This window comes from Mastigoproctus giganteus, chromosome 1 (genome assembly GCF_048544385.1).
Source record: "Mastigoproctus giganteus isolate SK-2022 chromosome 1, ASM4854438v1, whole genome shotgun sequence".
NCBI lineage: Eukaryota > Metazoa > Arthropoda > Arachnida > Uropygi > Thelyphonidae > Mastigoproctus > Mastigoproctus giganteus.
Window position 1 is genome coordinate 259,074,745 of NC_143575.1, and position 21,262 is coordinate 259,096,006.

At 35.1% G+C, this 21,262-nt stretch overlaps 1 protein-coding gene across 4 annotated transcripts in view; it reads left to right on the forward strand.

Annotated features, from left to right (window-relative positions):
• LOC150091832 (uncharacterized) overlaps window positions 1–21,262 on the forward strand; it is a 256,523-nt gene that overhangs the window by 36,837 nt on the left and 198,424 nt on the right. For all 4 annotated transcript variants that reach the window (XM_090377195.1, XM_090377203.1, XM_090377219.1 and 1 more), the window contains exons 8-9: window positions 5,008–5,333; window positions 17,046–17,295. In XM_090377195.1, coding sequence (XP_090233321.1) covers window positions 5,008–5,333; window positions 17,046–17,295 — 576 coding nt within the window. The remainder of the gene's footprint in view (window positions 1–5,007; window positions 5,334–17,045; window positions 17,296–21,262) is intronic.

The following is a 21,262-nucleotide window of genomic DNA, read 5'->3' on the forward strand; positions in this document are numbered from 1 at the left end:
ATTCCAGCATGGATTCATCAAGGAGAGGTTGTGCCTGCCTATTTGGTAAATTACTATGATATAGTCATTAAACAGTTGGATGCAGGTAATAATTTTGACATTATATATCTAGACTATATATCAAGATTTTGATACCATCCCTCATGGAAGGCTGCTATATAAACTGGAAGAATTTAGAGTTACTGGTGAGATCCTATGCTGAATTGCAGGCTGGCCAAAAGATAAAGGATTTCCCTAAATGGTCAGTCTTCAGAGTGGACCAGTGTAACAAGTGGAGTTCTGCAGGGTTTGGTTTTGGGGCTCCTTCTATTTCAAATTTTCTTCAGTAATATTGATAAGGATATCCAGGGGAAGATGTCAAAGTTTTCTGGTGATTTGAAGGTTCGGAAGAGTGGTTAACAGTTCATGCCATGCCAATCTTCTTCAGAAAGACTTGGATCAGTTACATATGTGGTCTGAAAAATGGCAGCTAAAGTTTAATGCTTCTAAATATAAAGTTATGCATTTAAGGACAAAAATCCTAACCATCACTTTGTATAGAGGGATATAATTGATGTCTTTATCCCCACTGGCAAAGGTCAGACAAATCATGGACAGGATACCGTGTGCCTTCTCAGCTGCCTGTTTACAAGCCATGGAAAATTTCATAATCAGACTGAATCGTAACACCCAAGTCTTTTTTGTCTTGAATCACTTAAAACAACTCTTTTTCCTTATACGTGGAGCAAGACAAAAAAGACTTGGATGTTACGATTCAATTTGATTATGAAATTTTCCATGGATTGTAAACAGACAGCTGAGAAAGCACATGGTATCCTGTCCATGATTTGTACGATCTTTGCCAGTAGGGATAAAGACATCATTATCCCTCTATACAAAGTGATGGTTAAACTGCATTTGGAATATTGTATTCAGGTCTGGAGACCCCTCCTAAAAAAAAATAACTTCTGGAGAAGGTTCAGAGAAGATCAACCAGATTAATGATGAATGCAAATAGATGCACCTGTACAGAGCAACTTAGAAGGTGTGGGCTGCAAAGTTTGATAACTAGATATCTAGGGGGAGATCATAGGTGAGACAAACTGGGGGGGGGGGATAAAAATATCAAGGAATAACAGAAGATTGGATCTCATGAAGTTTACCTATGGGCTGTGGGTTTTCAAGTTGCCTCCGAATATGGCAAAAGCAGTTAATCTGAATAAATTTATAGCAGAATTAGAAGGTTATCTTGTTGGAATGCGAATAGTTATTATGAATATTCTGTTATCGTTTTTTTTTTTTTTTTTTTTTTTTTTTTTTTTTTTTAAGGCTCATGCAGAAAAAGTCTGCTTCCATATGTCATTTCCCTTACTACTACTGCTATAATAAGTATAGTTGTTTGTCATCACTGACAAATATATGCTTTATATATTTAAATCTGAGTTGATATGTTCTCATCTTTTGATATTGCGTTTCCAAGACACTGTAGTAATTGTGACTAGTGTGTTGTAAAATTCTAATACTCATACAAGACTTACTGATATGTCATCCAAGTAATTGGGACTGAGTGAACTCCTGCAGTAGCGTACCTGGTTATGGCTGTGTGCATTGTATGTTTAAATCCATACACTGCCACAAAATTCACAGCCCACTGTTAAGAGTACATTTATATTGGGTGGCTTTTCCATAGTATAAAATAAAATTTTTAGCTTGTATAACAGAGCTGTTCATCTCGGTTCAAGAATCCAAGTCATAAGACGGTATAACACTTACTTTATGTTAAGTGTTTATAAGTAACTTGTTTTATCACTTGGTGGTTTTAATCCACTGATTTATTCCCCCACTTCCTCCCTTTTCCTTCTACATGGCACCATTCCAAAAAAAAATATGTGGAATGTGAAAGGAAGATGTGCTTTCAGGTTTGCCAGCTTCTGGAAACTGAAATTTAAATTATTTATTATTTTTTTTTTATCACAGTTCATTTTTCAGTCAGAACGAACTGGGAAGCATAAAGTTTTTGAAACATGCTTTAAGTTAGGCCTAAGTTTTAGTCTTTTATGCTTAGGTTACATTAATTATATCACTAGAAAAATTTAAGAATAATAGGAAATATAGATAATTTAATTGCTGTTACCTGCCTATTTAAGATTGATAAAATTAAATCCATATCAGGAAATTGATTAAATTATTATAGTTTATCCATGTGTGAATGGTTGAATTCGGTATTTCAATTTAAAATGGGCACATTCGAAGAGCAAGACTCATGAGATTAAAAAAAAAAAAAAAAAAAATTTAAACGTGACTGAATATTTTTAAATTTGATCTGAATATGAATTTTAAAGAAATGCAATTGAGTTTTGTAAAGACGATTACACATTCTCTCTCCCTAAGAAGGAATAATTAGGTCAAGCGATACATTTTGTGTACCGATCAATTTGTATTCTAAACAGTAATCCTCGAGCAAGCTGCACATTTCCAAAATGGAGAATTAATCATTTGATTCATTTATACACTTATTTCACACACCCACAATATATGCAAACCCAAATTCTGTGGTGTTACAAGCATGGTAAGGATAGATTATTGATAATGATAAATAAAAAAAATAAATAAATCAGAAAACATTATATAATGTAATTTCTTAAACAAAGAGATGTCAAGAATGAAATAAATATAGTTCCATATTTTATAACCTGTAAAAAGTGGAAAATGACCCTAGTTGCTAAAATAGTTTGTGCAAAGAAAGAGTAGAAAAAATCTGGCGTTCATATGTAGTACTGTAAAAATGATTGTGTATAATGTGAGTGAGAGAGAGATCATAGTTACATCTATAGTATATGAGAAAATTGTCGGAATATAAAAATCTAATAATTTTAATCGGAATAAGTTCAAAAAGAAAATTGTAATGGCAACCAAACTTCATATCATCAAAAAATGGAACTAATTTCTTGGGAAAACCCTAGAAGCTGATAATTAATTTATCACTTAAAGACACTGAAAATGCTTAAATGGTCTTGAAAGCTTGGAGATGTAAGAGAAGAGTTAATATGAAGTGAAGGATGAAAAGTGAATGTAAGTGTTATATTTACAATTGCTACTAACTATTAAAAAAAAAGGAAAGAGAGAGAGAGCTCTGAAATTAGAGCTTGTGAGCTTGTTAAAAGAAATTAGGCAGGCACACAATCCCATAATGCAAGGGGGAATTATGGCACTACACATAACATGTACAAGTTCAGGAATTGTGCATAACACAAAGTTTAGGTTGATTATGATATATTTAAGAAAGTCACCATCATTATGATGGGAAATGATTTGCATTGCATCTTTACCTAAAATAGGTAAAGATGCAATGCAAACCCTGTGAGTTATTGGTACCTCATAAGCACCTGATTGATAGATCAATAAGCTACTCGGTATTGTGAGAGTAAGACAAAAACCACTTTCCTTTCATAGTGAGAGTGCACTGCATTTACAGTGACTTATGATCAACTTATCACTAACTTAATATTATCTCTCTCTCTCTCTCTCTCTCTCTCTCTCTCTCTCTCTCTCTCTCTCTCTCTCTCTCTCTCTCTCTCCTCTCTCTCTCTCTCTCTCTCTCTCTGTGTATATATATATATACATACACACACAGCACAAAAAAAATTTTGTGTGCTGTATATAGAAAGTCACTGTGAAGGTAGATGGCTGCCCGGAACAAAACAAATTTAGGAGTTTTAAAATTCATGTCTGATGCTATGCTAGGGAAATGCACTCCTTGGATCTGGTTCCAAAGGAGACCAAATCTTAAATAGATTCAGTTGCAAGGGAAACTGGGAATATATTTTTATTCCCAGCACCCACCTTTAGCACTCCCCAATTGGTGGGGGGGGGTTGCTAAAGAGGAGTTGAGCAACTATAGAACAGTATTCTGGCCATCTGTGAAAGGGAAAATAGCGGAATTTGTATATAAGGACCCCACATAAGTGCTAGGACATAAGTGCTATGACTCCTTGGTAAAGGGGTCATAGCATGGGTTCAGAAAGGAAAATCCTACTTGACTGACCTAATAAAATCTTATGATGTCATCATGAAGCATTCAATGCAAAGAAGTTTCATCATTATGTACCTGTACTTCCTTAAAGCATTTGACACAGTCCTCTGTGAGTAGTTACTGTCTGAATTTGAGCAGGCTGGGATTACAGGTAAGATTCTTAGGAATGAAGGGGGTGGCTGAAGGAAAAGTTATAAATGGTTGTTCTTTAAGGTGGACTAAATTGCCAGTGAGTTCCACCAGTGTTTATGTATGAGGCTGGTGTCCTCCATTGCATGGTGGCAGTATAGTGAGTTCACCAGTTGTCACTCATTCGAAGAAGTTGGGTTCAAAGTTATTTAAATTTTTGTATACAGTTAAAAGTTATTTAATTTTTCCTATTGATTATTATATTAGATTAACGAGTTTCCTTTTTGCATGATGTGCTCGCAGGATGAATTAATTGCATTAATCGAGGCCAGCCTGTAGTCATTTTGCTTTAATCGGTGCAAAGACAATTGGGTGATTACAGATTTGTTTGGGTACTCAAGTCTTTAGGTTATTGATGATGCGAGTCATTCATTCAGCTAGATGACGGTCACTCACTAGCCATTGTTGTTGTATAAAATTAGATCACATATTGCAGGAAGAAGTCAATGAGCAATTGAAGAATATCAAAGTTTGTTGAAAAGTTGTATATCTTTTAGATATTTTATACACCACTGTTATTATATCCAGTGACTATATCTTATCCATAAGATATAATATTTTTACTATTTGTAAACAAGATTTTGAATTGTGTTATTTTTATAATCTTTCAAAAATAAAATTCTTAGTATTAAATTATAATATATACATAATTACATTTAGGTAAGAAGCATATTTTGTTTCATTTTTGGAATTAGTCTTTTGAGAGTAAAAATATTCTTAAATCTTTTTGTAATTGTATCAGCTGAATTACAAATGAGAATACACACCTGTTTCTTTTTTTTTTTTTTTTTCTTTTTTTTTTTTAGCTATGAGTGGGGAGAGTGTAGATGAGGATATGACCAACAAAAGACGAAAACGTTCTTCATCTTTAGATTCTGTTCCGATTCCCCCAAAAATAGTTATTCCTTCACCTCCTGCTGTGACACATGGCACTACTGTTTCTCCAAATTTAACAACAACAGCAGCAGCAACATCATCGGTAGTTCGTCCTTCAATAGTAACGACAGTGGCCCAGCCAGCTGCTCCAACTCGTACTGTTACACTTCCTGTTGGCCCTAGTCCAGTCAAAATTTCTTTGACAACAACTTCACAACGATTAACAAATACCGTATCCACAGCTCATCCACCCAAGGTGAGTTATTTTATATTTCATTTGGGAGAAAAGAAGAAAGTTTGCTATCTTTCTCTCCTATGTTAATCCTTGATAAACATAATATAATAAAATTAAAGTGAATGCATCTTCGTTTCTCTCTTTCTCAGACACCTTAAAATACATAATTGCGTAGCTGTTAATCTAATTCTTAGCATCATAAAGTTAAACTTTGTGATTCCTTTATAAGTCAGCAAGGACATTAGCATGTGTTCCTTTCCTACCCTAGCACATAATGAGGATGCTCACATTATTCAGTATCTGAGGCATTTTTAAGCATCAGAATGTTGCCTTTTCAGAGTAATGTTCACATGATATATATTTTTCACAGTGCCTCACCCACTTCTCAAACATGTGCAGTAGGCCATTTTTAGACATCCTACATAGGTTAGTGGTGGAAGTTTGCATTGCTTTTTGCATCAGAAGAAAGTTTGTGACCTTGAATAATTGTTGCTCCCTTTTGAAGCATTGGAAATGCCCAGAAATCACATGAAGTTGAGAGTGCATGCTAGATATTTTTTGTTTGGTCTACCAATTACCACCAGATTTTTTTTTTTTTTGACAGATATGCAGTATGTGGACAGGTAACATCTTGAACCAAAAACTACTGTTTCATCAATAATTCCAGTCTTGTTTTCTGAATTTCATATCACAAATAAGTTTTATCCATCTTTGTATAACCTTCACCATTCAGTGTGCTTCTGAGGCACACACACACAGTGCTGATTAACCTTGTTTTAATGAAATTTTCAAAGCCCATCAAATTGTTCTAAAAGAGCCAAATGTAAAATTTCATAAAATTCATCTACTGAGGGTAGAGTTATTACATTCAGGACAGACAAAGAAAAAAATAATTGCCAGAGTTCTATTAATCTGATTTTAATGAAATTTTGTGTGATTTGATAAAAATCTTTCTAAGAGAGCCAAACATAACATTTTATGAAAATCCATTCACTAGGAGTCAAGTTATTACATACAGATGGACATATTGAAGATAATAGCAGTTTATGCGTATATGCTAACATACTTAAATCAGGGTTTGTTCAGCAGCAATCATAATGCTTCCATGCTTTTCTCTTTGATTGTCATAAACGTCACAGGAAACCCATCTTGCACACAGTAAGCCTGTGTTTAATCTAACTGTTATGAACAATTGGAGGAGTTTTTAAAGTCCTCTTCAGTTGAGGCTGTAGTTAGCTAAGCTTAGGCAGAGGGAGTAATTCCCTCCCCAACCATGGATACGAATAAATTTCATTGCCACATCATTACGTAACAATGTGGTGATCCTTTTCCATGACAAATTTAAAATGGGGAAAAAATCCTTTAATATGAGAGCTGTTCAATAAAAAAATTATCATAAATTTTCATGAACAGCCGTACTGTTTGCTATTTTTAGCTGAGCTGCAGAATTTAAGACCAAACCAAGCTGCATCACATAGCAGCTGTGCAGTTGACGTGTGCACATGATGTGGCTTAGGCAGTCAATCAAGTTTATGCCTCCTCAGTTTTGCCTATGTAACAATGGACATGATGTGTGAAGAACAGTGTGCTGCACTACAATTTTGCTTCCATCTCAAGAAAACATCAGCCGAAGCATATGAAATGTTAAGAGGCTTATGGCGCATCTGCATTTCCATATAGTACAGCACAGGTGGTAATGTTTATAGATGGATGTGATTCAATCACAAAAATTTGCAGTCCTGGAGCTCCGACCACTGCTGTTACCACAGAAATCATAAATACTGCTTCTGTAATTGTGAGAAAAGATCACTGTATAATAGTAAGGCAACTGACAGAGATGTTGATAATATTATTAGGTAGCATGCACAATATTCTAATTGTGATAGAAAATCACTGTATAACAGTAAGGCAGAGATATTAAGAATATCAGCAGGAAGCATGCACGGTATTCTCCATGACCATTTGCATATGACGTGTTTGTGCTCACTGGGTTCTAAGACTACTCACATCTGACCAACAGCAAGTTTGCATGGAGATTTGTCAGGAGCTGCAGTGGATGGTTACTGAAGATGGTGAGGTTCTGCACAATGTGATCACATCTGCAGAAGAGCAGATGTGACGACTTCATAATTTCTACCCAGAGAGTAACAAAACTTGTGGCTTCTGCATAAAGGTTATGGTCATCTCTTTTTTTGACATTCAAAGAATGGTTTACAAGCATGTTATGCCACATCATACGACCATTATGGGATCTTACTACAGAACTGTACAGCAGGCCCCCGTTATAACGCGGTTTACTTTACGCTGATTCGCTATAACTCTGTTCTTATATTATAACCCGTATCTGACTAGAACGCTGTCACAGATCACTATAACGCTCTTTTACAGGTTGCATTTTTGGCATATTTAACGAAATCGTTTCATTTGATGGAGTCGATAGCTTGAAAATGAATAGCAAAACAGCATTAAAACGTTTCCCACACCGACTTGAGAAATTTTCCCACGCTCAGTGAAATTTTCTCGCACGCTAATTTAATTGCAGTACAGTCACTTGTTATGTAGTTCTGAGATCAACATTTTAAAAAATGATCAAGTATACTGCTTGTAATATTTGCGTTATATGCATTATCCGAAGTCTAGTCATCACTCAGTACAGTATTAGACATCGTACAGTATTAGACAGTTTACTTGAACATTGTATCTTAATTAATGCAACCAACACAGTTACATTTTCGAATAGTTAATAATGGCCGATAAGAATGAAAAGCAACGTCTGGCCGCAGTACAAAGACTATAAATGTAAGAAAAAGACCGAATTTGAAAATTAAATTAGACGTTTTGAAGCGAATTGATTCCTGTCAACGACAAGCGGATGTGTGCCATAATTTAGGACTTGTAAGTTTAACTGTAAGAACAATTATAAAAAAATAAAGAATTAATTTTAGCAGCGGGAAAGATAGCTGTTCCACTGCAAGCAACTAGGGCTAGACCGGCTATTAGGATTTAAATGGAAAAGAATGTCCAATGTGGAATTCAGTTAAGTTAAATATTATAAAAAAAGAGAGAGAGAGAGAGATTAGTCAATATGATGATCTGAAGAAAACTCACCTAAAAAAAAAAAAAAAATGTGGAACCATCTAAAACTGGTAAGGGCTGGTTGAATAGATTTAAAATCTAGGGAGAAGTCGCAAGTGCAGATCAAGGAGCCGAAACTTTCAAAAAAGAACTCGTTAAAATTATTGAAGAGAGGTATTGTGTGTTATACTTCTCAACAAGTTTATAACATAGATGAAGCAGGACTTTGTGGAAATGAATGCCTAAAAGATGTTTCATATTGAAAGAAGCAAAAAACATGCCAGGTTTCAAAGCGGCGAAGGATTGGGTGACTTTACTATTGGGTGGTAACGCTGTGGGGGATTTAAAATTAATACCCCTTTTAGTTTATTTAGAAGAGGGCCAAAGTTCAACCCAACATCGACACATTTTTCATTATTAAATTCGTCAATTAAATTAAAATCAATTTAGATCAATTAAATTCATGATTTTAATTGGAATTTTAAGTTTAATTTTGATACGTAAGTAGTTACCACATAATTATATACGTATGTAATGCAGAATATTTTATTTGTACAAATATTTGAATATTAAATATTTTGACTGACATTTGTGCATCTTTTCACTACCGTTTATTATTGATTAAGAAATATCCATGGCACCGACCGCAACTTGCAAATACATATGTTACCTTATGGGAATGCAGAGCTCGCTTAGCGTGGATTCACTTAGCACTCTGTTTTTCCAGAACGAATTATCAGCATTAAGCGGGGGGTCACCTGTACTGCACACTTTGCGAGATCATATTTGTCACAAATGAAACTGTATGCAGGTGGGTGGGTGGATGATGTGAGACCTCACATTGCTCATACTGTCATCGAGTTCTTAGCCAGCATTAATTTCAAATGTGTTCCTCATCCCCTCTACAGTCCTTACCTGTAATTTTTTTTTATTTCCAAAGTTAAAGAAGAAGCTGAGAGGAAAACATTTCCAGTTGTCAGAAAAATAGCTTCAACCATGTTTTTAAATGGGAACTACTTTGCAAAGGTCACCCAAGCCTATCCATTACAGCTTTAAATCCCTGAGCAGTTTTCTGATCGTTTGTAAAGCGTATGCATCTAGCTATTCATTTCCAAAACAGCTTTTCATTTCCAAAACACTTTTCACATCTGCATTAAAGACCTTCTCAGATCTATAGCCATTTTTCAGAATAAGTCTGAATTATTCCAGATATTATGAAGCTGTTGCCATTTCTACAAAATTCACATTATGCAGTCTGTAATTCTTTTTAAAATTAAGCTTTTTTTAATTAATTCTTTTTAAAATTATCAGACCAGACCTTGCTAGCTTGAAACTTTTCAGGATCTACACCTCACCTTTCAGCCAAAGTCTTGTAAATTGCTTTGGCGCTTGTCGCAAATTAGACGAATACTGATGGGTAATTTCTTTTGTGACCAGTCCTCCATCCAGTTATTTTTCCATTGTTTCATTGTTTGGGTCTTGAGGCAACACTTGCAACAGTTTGTGTCATTCATAACACTCACTCTTTTATTATCTTCACTTCTTTTTATTGAATGAATTGTCAATTTACTCACATCAAACTCACTGGAAACTTCACAGTTCTTTTTGCTTTCAGCAAGCTCATAAAAATTTTCATCTTGTAATCTAAAAACATCTCTTTTTACTCTCTTAACTATGTTCGCACTTGCCTCATCTTTCTTCATATGTATAGGAGGGCATTTTAATATTAATACAATTTAAATCAGCAGATTCACTTCACTACCAACTGGTTTGCCACAGAAAGATTACTGGTGTGCTGCGAGAGATTTTATTTTATAAAATTTTCATATAGTTAGGGAAGGAATAGGAAACAGCGAATCCGACCTCCAATAAGAAAATAGAAAAAGGAATGAAAAAACCGGGAAAAGAAAATAGACCAGATAAAATCCCTCCAGTCCACCCGAACCAGCGTGCGCACCAACACTGATGTGCAAGAGTAGGCATCCACTACAGAAGAATCCAGGATACAAACTTTGCACCAGCACCATGGTCTCATAATAGGTATTGGTAAGATCCTTAGCTGATCTGCACACCAACCCTAATGTTCAGAGTATGGGAGCAAAGGTTACCCCAGGCTTCCACTACACAAGAATGCTAGATTCAGGATAAAAACTTGGCACTATCCTATTGGCCAGTGGAGTTAATTCCTCACCTATAAATTAACTGCTGGCACTGCCTCTTGCCTGTATGCCTATCAGGTTTCTTGGAGCATCAACAAGAGGAGTCTGTCAGCAGGTAAGAACTGAATCTTTTTTATAAACATTTATCTTATGTTTCCTGTTTTATATTGTAATGGCAATTCAGAACTTAATACTTTAGAATCGTAATTTGCAAATTGTAATTGTAATATTGGTAATTGTAATTGTAAAATTAGTAATTGTAAATGTAATATTCTAAAATCAGCAGAACACTTTAAATATATATAATAATGTTTTTTCTCTTATCCTTGATAAAAATCCATTTTTTATATGAAAATCAATTTCGATATCATGCTTAAATGCGAAAAAATGACATTTTACTTACTTTATTCACAATTTGGTTTTTGTTTTGCCTATTGGTTTTTCAAATCATTTTGGATCAGCTTTCACATTTTTCTACTGAAAAGATATATGTATATTAAGTTATTGCTTACTTTTTAGAAATAAAAATCAATGTTTATATCTAAACACAAATAATTATTCAAAATATATTTATTAAATTGCTTCATTAAATAGTTTATTTATTCAATTTAATTTTTGTAGATATTTATTTTCCACCCATAATGGAAACTTTTTGAAGAGAGCCAGAAATAATTATTCAAAATATATTTATTAAATTGCTTCATTAAATAGTTTATTTATTCAATTTAATTTTTGTATATATTTATTTTCCACCCATAATGGAAACTTTTTGAAGAGAGCCAGAAAGTCATCAGATTCACAGGACAAACAAAGTAGTCCAAAGAAAAAGACAAACCCAGTATTTAGGCAATATAATGAGGGATATATCATATATGGATTTGTATGCTGCGATAATTCGTCTCTTCCTCAACCCATATGTTCTTATTTGCCTTGAAGAGTTATCAAATGAAGCAATGGTCCCAAGTAAACTACACCGGCACCTTACCACGAAACATCCATCATGTGCAGAAAAAGATTTGAATTTTTTTAAGTGTCTTCAAATGCAAAATAGGAAGCAAGGTTGTTTTATGAATTCGATTAGAACAGTATCAAATCGAGCTCAAAAGGCTAGTTATAAGGTTGCCCAATTGGTGGCCAAATCCAAAATGCTCCATACAATTGCAGAATAACTTATTTTACCTGCCTGAATCAAAATTGTTAACACTATGCTTGGGGCAAAAGAAGCAAAGGAAATTAATTCAGAAAATTATCGAATCTAAAAAATTTTCATTGCAAATTGATGAATCTACAGATAGTTTGTAACTGTGCTCAGTTAATAGCACTAGTTATAATCACTGAAGAGAAATGCTTGAAAGAACTTTATTTGTTAGCAAAAAACTACCAAATCACACTATTGGGGATGAAATATTCAAAGTGGTAAATTAATACTTTGAGACAAATAAGATGTTATGGAAAGATTGCTTAAGCTTGTATACCGAGGGTGCAGCTGCAATTACTGGAAGAGTTAAAGATTTTACATCAAGAGTTCGTTCTGAAAACCCTGATATTCGGGTTATACATTGTTTTATTCACAGAGAAGCTCTCATATCTAAAATTTTGCCTATGGAACTGAATTCCACATTACATGATGTTATCAGGATGGTGAATTTAATAAAATCCAAGCCGTTAAAGTCACATCTGTTTTTAGCTTTGTCTGAAGAAATAGGATCGGGACACCACTCTCTGCTATTTCAGTATGAAATAGCAGAGAGTGGTGTTGGCTGTCCAAAGAAAGAGTTTTATCAACAGTTTGAGCTAAGAGAAGAGGTGAAAATTTTTTTTTTGTGAGTATTTCTTTTCTGATTTAATGAAGGATAGTTATTGGCTCCAAAAACTAGCTTACTTAATTAATATTTTTGAGCACCTGAATGAGCTAAATCGAAAATTGCAAGGATCACATGAAAACATGCTAACGTGTATGGACAGAGTTGATGAATTGGAAGAAAAAATTTAACCTTGGAAAAATGAGGTTAAAAACAGATCACTAATGATGTTTAATCAGTGTTATAATTTAAATCCTAAAGAAGAATTACTGGGATTAGTAGAGCAACATTTGTGTTTGCTTGAGCAAAAACTTCATCACTATTTTGAAATACTTGATGTAAAAAACTTTGATTGGATTTGAAATCCATTCGCATTATTCCTAGAAATTCCAGCATTACATTTATCAATGAAAGAAAAAGAAGAATCGTTAGATTTAAGAAATGATTGCACCCTTCAAGTACAAATTAAAGAAACTGAGTTATCCAAATTTTGGTTAATGGCAAGAAAGGAGTTTCCTTCAATCGGAAAAAAAGCAACTGACTGTCTTCCATTTGCTACCACCTATTTGTGCGAACAAATAGGGACTTAGAGGAGAACGGGCATTCTGTGTGTTATCAGACGCTCAGTCTAAAACACTGATGGATCCAATATCTTTCTATTTCAGAAGATTTAGGAGAAGTCCGGTTAGCCTGCCTCCCTAAAATCCACTCATGCACACCTTCTCGATGGTAAGCCCTGTTACATCACTTAGGTGGCAAAGAACGTGTAGAGTGGTTCTCTTCAAGACGCCTGGTCAGTGTGAAGGGGAAAAGACCAAACCCTTCAGCACATGACAGTAAGACGAAACAAATGGCCCTCAGTCCCCAGTGGCTCTTAGGGCAGTAAGAGGATCAGAGTGGAAGCAGAGGGTGCTAAGAATCTCTGGGTATGACCAGGCTGCCATGCACGGAAACTGAACTTGGCCTGTTACAATGTAAGATCGCTCATCAGTGAAGACAGGATAGTAGAACAGGATATTAAAAGGAATTAGAAAATGTGAATTGGAATATCATCGGTTTGGCTGAAACAAGAAGAAATTAATCACTTTTAAGTTTATCAGGTGGAAATCTGTTGTACACCAATGGAAACAGTGAAAGGAGTGAAAGTGGAGTTGGCTTTCTGGTCCATAAAGATATAAAAAAACAACATTTTGGAATTCAAAAGTACATCACCAAGGGTGTCAAGACTACTACTCTGGATTTCTAAGAGGTATAAGCTAAAGGTTATAATGATTTATGCACCAACATCGAGCCATGATGATGAAGAGGTTGAGAAATGTACACCGAAATTGAGTCTTTTAGATGAACAGAAAACTCACTACACTATCATTACGGTGGACTTCAATGCCAAGGTTGGAAGGAGACAAAACAGCACAGAAAGGGGAACTATAGGAAATTTTGGAATTGGTGAAAGAAATGAAAGAGGCGAAAGACTTGTGGAATTTGCAGAATCTCGAGGAATGTAAGTAATGAACACTTTTTTCAAAAAAAGGTGAACAGAAAGTGGACATGGAAGAGCCTAAATGGATTAACAACTAATGAAATAGACTTCATGCTCACTAACAGAAGATATATTGTGAATGATGTTACTGTCCTGAACAAGGTAAATGTTGGAAGTGATCACAGAATGGTAAGTTCACACTTGATATAGATGTAAGAAAAGAAAGGAAAAATCTGACTCGAGTAAATATTAGTCTTTGAGATAACAGAAGAGGAGAAAAAGCAGTATGTACTGGGACTTAAGAACAAGTTTGAGCTTCTGCAGACTGCTCAGGACCAAGATATCGACAAGGAATATTACAGCTTTCTGAAAGTGATAAAGCCCAAGAAACCTATAGGTAAAAATAAATCCAAAGAAGAAAAAATTAGTCAAGAAACACTTGTCATGATGAACCGAAGACGACAAATGAAGAGAAAAACACTGACAAGGAGAAAATTGAGTATACTGAGTTATGCAAAGCCATTAGAAAGAGACTCAGAGAGAACATTAGAAAATTTAACACAAGAAAAGTAGAACAAGCATTAAGGGGAAACAAAAGGATTTAAATCAGCAGCCATGAGAAGTAATACAGAAAGACAAATGATACTGAAACTGAAGAATAGCGATGGTGTACTTATAAATAGCAGAGAAGGCATAATTCAAATAGCAGAAGACTACTATAAAGGGAATGATGCCAGCAGTGGGGAAGATGGATCCCAAATTAGTAACACATACAACATACCCGATATCATTCCTGATGAGGTAGAACATGTGTTGAAGAAAATGAATATAAAACACCATTATGCCTGGCATTTGTGGATTATGAAAAGGCATTTGACTCCATACAGCATAAGGCAATGTTTCGGGCACTGGAAAGACAAGGCATATGCACCCCATATATTATGATTTTGAAGAAAATATATGAGAATGCTAGCTCCTTTATTAGACAAGACAAAGACAGTAGCAAATTTAAAATTGAGAAAGGCGTTCAACAAGGGGAGACAATATCTCCAAAGTTGTTTACTGCTGCCCTTGAGGAAGCTTTCAGAAGATTAGACTGGTCGCAGAAAGGAGTCAATGTGAATGGAGAGTACCTAAACCATTTACAATTTACAGATGACATTGTGGTCATAAGCCACAATCCCAAAGAATTAGAGGAAAATCTTAATCAGTTATGCAGAGTTAGTAAAGATTTTGGACTAAAGATGAATATGGCTAAAACAAATGTAATGATGAACAAGCATGCCACAGAAAGGGATATAATGATTGAAGGAGCAATAATTGAAAAGGTTGAGTCATATACTTATCTGGGACAAGCCATTAGCTGTAATAATGATAAATGGCTGAAAGTCAAGAGAATAATAAATTTTGGATGGATAGCATTCAGGAAATATAGTCACATACTGAGGAGCAGTATCCCAATTTGTCTGAAATGTAAAATAATGAATCAATGTATACTCCCCACCATGACTTATGGAAGTTAAACGTGGGTACTCACCAAAAGAATGGAAGAGAAGCTGAGAACTACACAGTGAAGAATGGAACGAATTATATTGGGAATCAGACTGTTAGATAAGAAGAGAAACACGTGGATTAGGCAGCAAACTCAAGTAAAGGACATTCTTATCAAAACTAAAGAACTAAAATGGTCTTGGGCAGGAAACATAGCTCAAAGACATGATGACAGATGGACTAAGAAAATAACAGAGTGGTACCCAAGAGGAGCTACAAGAAAACCTGGAAGACAACAACGGAGATGGACAGATGAAATAATTCATGAGTTTGTGGGTAGTAAATGGATGGCCATTGCACAAAACAGAAGGAACTGGAAATTTGCTGGAGAGGCCTTCATCCTGCAGTGGATTGAAAATGGCTGATGATGATGATGATTTGTGCGAACAAAGTTTCTCGTCAATGGTGACTCTCAAGAATTCGACGAGATCGTCATTAAAAAGTCTGGACCAGGAGTTACGCGTAGCCATTTCAAGAATAAAACCTGATATAAAAATGTTATGTTCACAGAAGCAAGCTCAAGTTTCTCATTAAAAAAATTTGAAAAGATTTTATTTTGAAGTTTTGCATGAATTTAGTATTAAATATTTAATATCTTCCATAGTATTTATATTTTACTTTTCTTATCATAATTTCATATAATATAATGCAAATATGATACATTTTTTTCACAAAGTCCTTATGGACATCCCAAAATCTGCTCCGGTTTATCTCTGTGTGCCATACAAAAATTAAGTTCCCAAGTGTGCCATTGCATGAAAAATGTTGGGGAGCACTGCTCTACATGATATACTGCTATATGAAAGAAGTACTATAATGTGCAAAACATAAACATAATTGCTAATTTTTGGGATATGGAATGCAATATGATCACACTTGAATAAAGTCCACACAGAACAGTGGTGATGTGGTGAAGATAGTAGCTGATGCTCATGCTGTGAAAGGTAGAAAAATGTCATGAGAAAGATGGAGTGCATGTGCCAATTTTAATTTTCTAACAGCAGAAGCCAAGTAGTTCATCACTACTCTCCAGTACTTAGGCTAATTGCATCACAAAATGTAAGCAGGTATACAGAAGTACTTTAAAAAAAAAAAATTTGCAATATTGAATTTTTTTTGGAAATATCAAATATCATTCCTTTTAGCACTGGGACTCCACTTTTAGGGATTTTGATGCAGTATTGATGCCATTGTTATGCATATGCAATGTATTAATTACACTTTTCCAGCATGGCTGTAACACTCATTGCAATTATTATCTAATTGCAACTACCAGTTGCCTAAACAGCTTTGCAAACTGGAATTTGTTCACAAATAAATACCACTGAATGTGCATAAATATTTATTACTATTTTTATAATCTTAATAAAATAATTTGTTTTTAAAAACTGCCCTGTTCTTTAATTCACAGTTACATGTGGTCATTAGGGACATCCACTTATTTACACGGATATATTGCTAACAGAGCTGCCAAGGTTAAGACCAATCACAAGTTTTACAGGCTGAAAAAATATCACTTTCTAAAAATTCAGCATGCACATTGTTTTACAGTTAAAATTTTATGCATATTCAAGATGAGTGCCTGGAAGGTTAAATTAATATTTAAGTTTAGTGATTACATTTATATCAAACATGCTGACTTTTGTTTTTATTTTATGTAATATAGCAGGTTATTCTTGTATCTACAACGGGAACAACGCTCTCTCCAAGTATTCTTCAGCGCTCATTAAATGTGCCTGTAGTAAAAACCATTTCCACCACAGCTGCAACAGTCACCACAAGTCAACCAAAGTCTTCAGTTTCTCCATCACCTACAGTTTCCAGTACAGCATCTACATTTTCTGCCCAAGGCATAATAACCACATCTGTGCCCATGCCACTAGTCGCATCATCTCCTTCCATTATAATGACAACAGGTAATAATAAAATGATTTTTGTTCTCATAGATGCATACAACTTTCATATTTATAACATTATGCTTGGAGTTTCCACCAAAACATTCAATTTTTGAATTTGTGTGCATATTGTTATGTTTATATGCACATGAATTCATACCTTTTAATGTTTTGGCGGAGCCTTCATTTGATTGTTTTAGGTTGTGTTGTTTGGCATTTTTACTAAAGCAACTAACAAAGAAGACCTGAACCAAGGCCTTTTCCATGTGGTGTAAAAGGGCAGCAGCTGTGGGGGCTTTATAAGTTGTGTAAAATATATTCTTGTATATGGAAAGTAGTTCAACAAATTACTGAATTTCAGGACTGGAGTTAAACAGAAAATAAGCTCTAATTTTAGATGACAGTAATGTTTTTTGCATATATATGCAGTATTTATAACCATTTAATACAAAGAGATATATTCTTATATAAGAATGGAATAAATTATGAGAAATTTTTGGGCTAAGGTAAAGAAAGCCAACACGAGGAACCACGGGAAACTTTTTTACCAGTCAAAAGTGTTTCGTGGTACCGCAGCTTCTCCCTGCATTTTCGGTAAACAGGTGGTGTGTGTTATTGGTAGTGGCAGTAGAAGTCGATAACAACATATTGATTAGTTTTTTCTTATTATTAAAAGTAGATTATCGGAGTTCATGAGTGGGCTGAAATTTACTCATGGGTACACCCTCCAGACTGCCTCAGTCTTAGGGTGTTTAACCCCCCCCCCCACCCACCTGCTGTTTTATCCCGATATGAAAATGACTTCTACAGACAGTGTGTGTTATCGGTAGTTGCAGTAGAAGTCATTTTCCTGTCGGGTTAAAACAGCAGGAAGGGGTGTAAACACCTTAAGGCTGAGGCAATCTGGAGGATGTACCCGTAAGTAAATTTCAGCCGCAAAGGTATTACACTCATGAACTCCAATAATCTGCTTTTGAATAATGAGAAAAAACTAATCAATACATCATTATCGACTTCTGCTGCCATTTTCGATAACATGCACCATCTGTTTACCGAGAATGCAGGGAAAAGCTGCGATACTGGGAAATGCGTTCGACCGCTAGTTTCCCAAAGATTCCCACGACCTTTGGGTTGCCAGGCAGGCACTTTACCCACTCGGCTAGCCCGGTCAGCCAGCCATTAGTTAACCAATAGGTTCGGTCCACCAGACTGAACCTATTGATAACTTTCTAGGAGGCTTCTGAATCGGCTAGTTTATAATCTTGCTGCCTCTACTCTGCTTGATAGTGACTAGGGAAAGTCCAAGTAGTGTATGTGGTGATGGTGGGGGGGGGGGGCATAGTTGAGGCCACGTTATGTCAAGGAGCTGGATATATCCTTTCCGTGTGAATGCTATATCCAAAAATTTCATTACTTCATACATGTCCTCCCCACCTTTTCTTACTACTGAATAGATCATGAAAACTAATAGAACAAACTTATCTGCGAAAAGATCTAAACATCCCAAACACTTCCTCATTCATTTCACAAATATATGTGGTCTCATGATGTCCATTTCCACTTTGTCTGCCAAACTTCATGTACTTTTTATGACAGAATTCCAATTATCAGTTGATTCAACCACTGCTCATCTCAGTTATCTTAATTATTCGCTGTATGATTCCTTTTTCTTCAAAAGTGGTATCGTGTATATGTCTGCTCTGATATTCCCTGTCAGAGACTTGATTTCGAATCTCCCCCGTATGATCCTCTCTGGCTTAAAATCTCTCTGCCACATTCTGTCAGGCTGATCTGTTGCCTCTATCGTTCTTCCTACTCCACTAATCGCTTGAAAATTTTTCACTTCCTTTCTTTTAAACTTCACTTTCTCCAATTCAACTTTCCTAACAGTGAGATAATTTTCTTTGGTGATTTTAATCTTCACAACTTCAGCTTGTTTACATTTTAATGAGGCCTCCAGACCTGTACACAGTACTCAAGGTGTGGCCTGACCATTACCTTATACAAGGGGACAGTCTCCTCCTTATCCCTGCTAGCAAAATTCCTATATACCATTGACAAGACTCCATAGCCGACCGGGCTAGCCGGGTGGGTAAAGTGCCTGCCTGGTAACTCAAAGGTTGTGGGTTCGATTCCCGCCTCGGGCTTGGATCAACGTACTGCAAAAACCTTGGGAAGTGCATTATGGCCACAGAAGCCTATGCGCCAACAACTACCAAAAAAAAAAAAAAAAAAAAGACTCCATTGAGCTACTCGTTCCACCTGTCTGCACTGCTCAGATAACTTCATATCTGAGTACACAATTACCCTCAGGTCTTTTTCATTCTCCACTACCTTGAGTGTAATACTGAACAGTTGGTATGTTGGTATGTTACTCTGGGTTTACTGCTACCCATATGCAGTATTTTGCATTTGTCAATGTTAAACTTCAGTTGCCACCTCTCAGCCCATCTGTTCAACAGGTCTGGAATTTTCTAGATCCTGTTGTTATGCAAATTTTCTAGATTCTGTTGCAGTAGCAACAGGATCTAGAAAAATTTTTAGATACTTCCATGGACACTATTCTGAATTGGTTTCTATAATTCCTGCTTTCCCTTCCACAATGGTCCAAACTCATGCTGCAACCAGTCAGCATCCTTTTACTGCCCAACTTCAAACTTGCAAAACCAACTTTTCTTCTTCTTCCTTATTCCTTCAACTTCTGTTTTCTGGAGCAACCTCCCTTCATATGTATTTTCTTAAAATTACAAACAAAAGTTCAAGTCTAATGTCAACAAGTACCTGCTTTCATCTTCTCGGCCTTTAACTCATTCTTTGGATTTTCGTTGAAAAATAAACCAATAAAACTAGCCATGAAGGGTTATCTGAAAAAATTGCATTTTATTGGGTTGAATATATACTGAGAAGATTTATTCATTTGTTTTTATTAGTTATTTTTATTAACAATTTTTTAACTTGGTGTTCCATGAACTGTTTTGAAAAATTTTATTTCCTACCTAATATGGTCTTGGAAAACGCATGTTTTTTTAAGAGATGGGTCCAAAACAGTGCACCTTATTCATTTGAAATCACCATCCATGATGCATTTTCAAGATATGAACATTTAATGTTAATATCCTTTCATGTGGAAAGGCATATGATATATCTTGGCAAGGTAGATTATTACAAGAATTTTCAAAAAAATTGTTAATCACTACAGTGTGCACCCAAAAAATTTGAAATTCTGTTAGCATTCTCAAATCCTTGTAAAGTTTAACATGCATGCAGGTCATAAAATTAGAGAGGTGGGTTTATTGTTGTGATTATTTATATTAAGGTAAATATTTCCATTTAAATATTTGAGTAGTATTTATGTGTCTAGAATTTATGGAAGTTTTAAGAATTCTGAAATAATGCTCAGCTCAACTTAAACTAAAATATTCCTCATTAAAACAATGGGGAATGCAAGTAACTTAAGGATCATACAGTGAAAATAGGAGAAATTTAATTTCAAACTCTCTAAAAGAAATAAAATTTAGAAAGATAATTTAACTCCTTCAAAGTTTTTACATGAATAAATTTCCATATCCATTCAGTTCCCGTAAATTTAAACTAATTTAATTCAAATAAAATTATCAAGAAGAAATGGACAACTATTAACTTATTAGAGCAAGCACTCCCCCTTTGATTTCTCTCCATATACATTTCAGAAAAAAAATCTAAGTCTATGCAACCAACTTTGAACTTTCATGATAGCATGATGACTATCATTTACCACAAGTTTGGAATCATTCCTGTTTGAATTTCGTTGATGAAACTGTTAACCTGTTGAGTTGTTTTCAAACTGAACTAAACTAGCTGTTCTCATAAGGTGAGGCTTTGTTTTTCATACCACAAAAAGGCAACTAACCCTCCTCAGAATAACCATACTGTTTACAGACAATACAATGACCCTTGGCTTTAGTTGCTTTGGTGATAATCCAGAACAGTTCCCATCTAATTTTTTTTT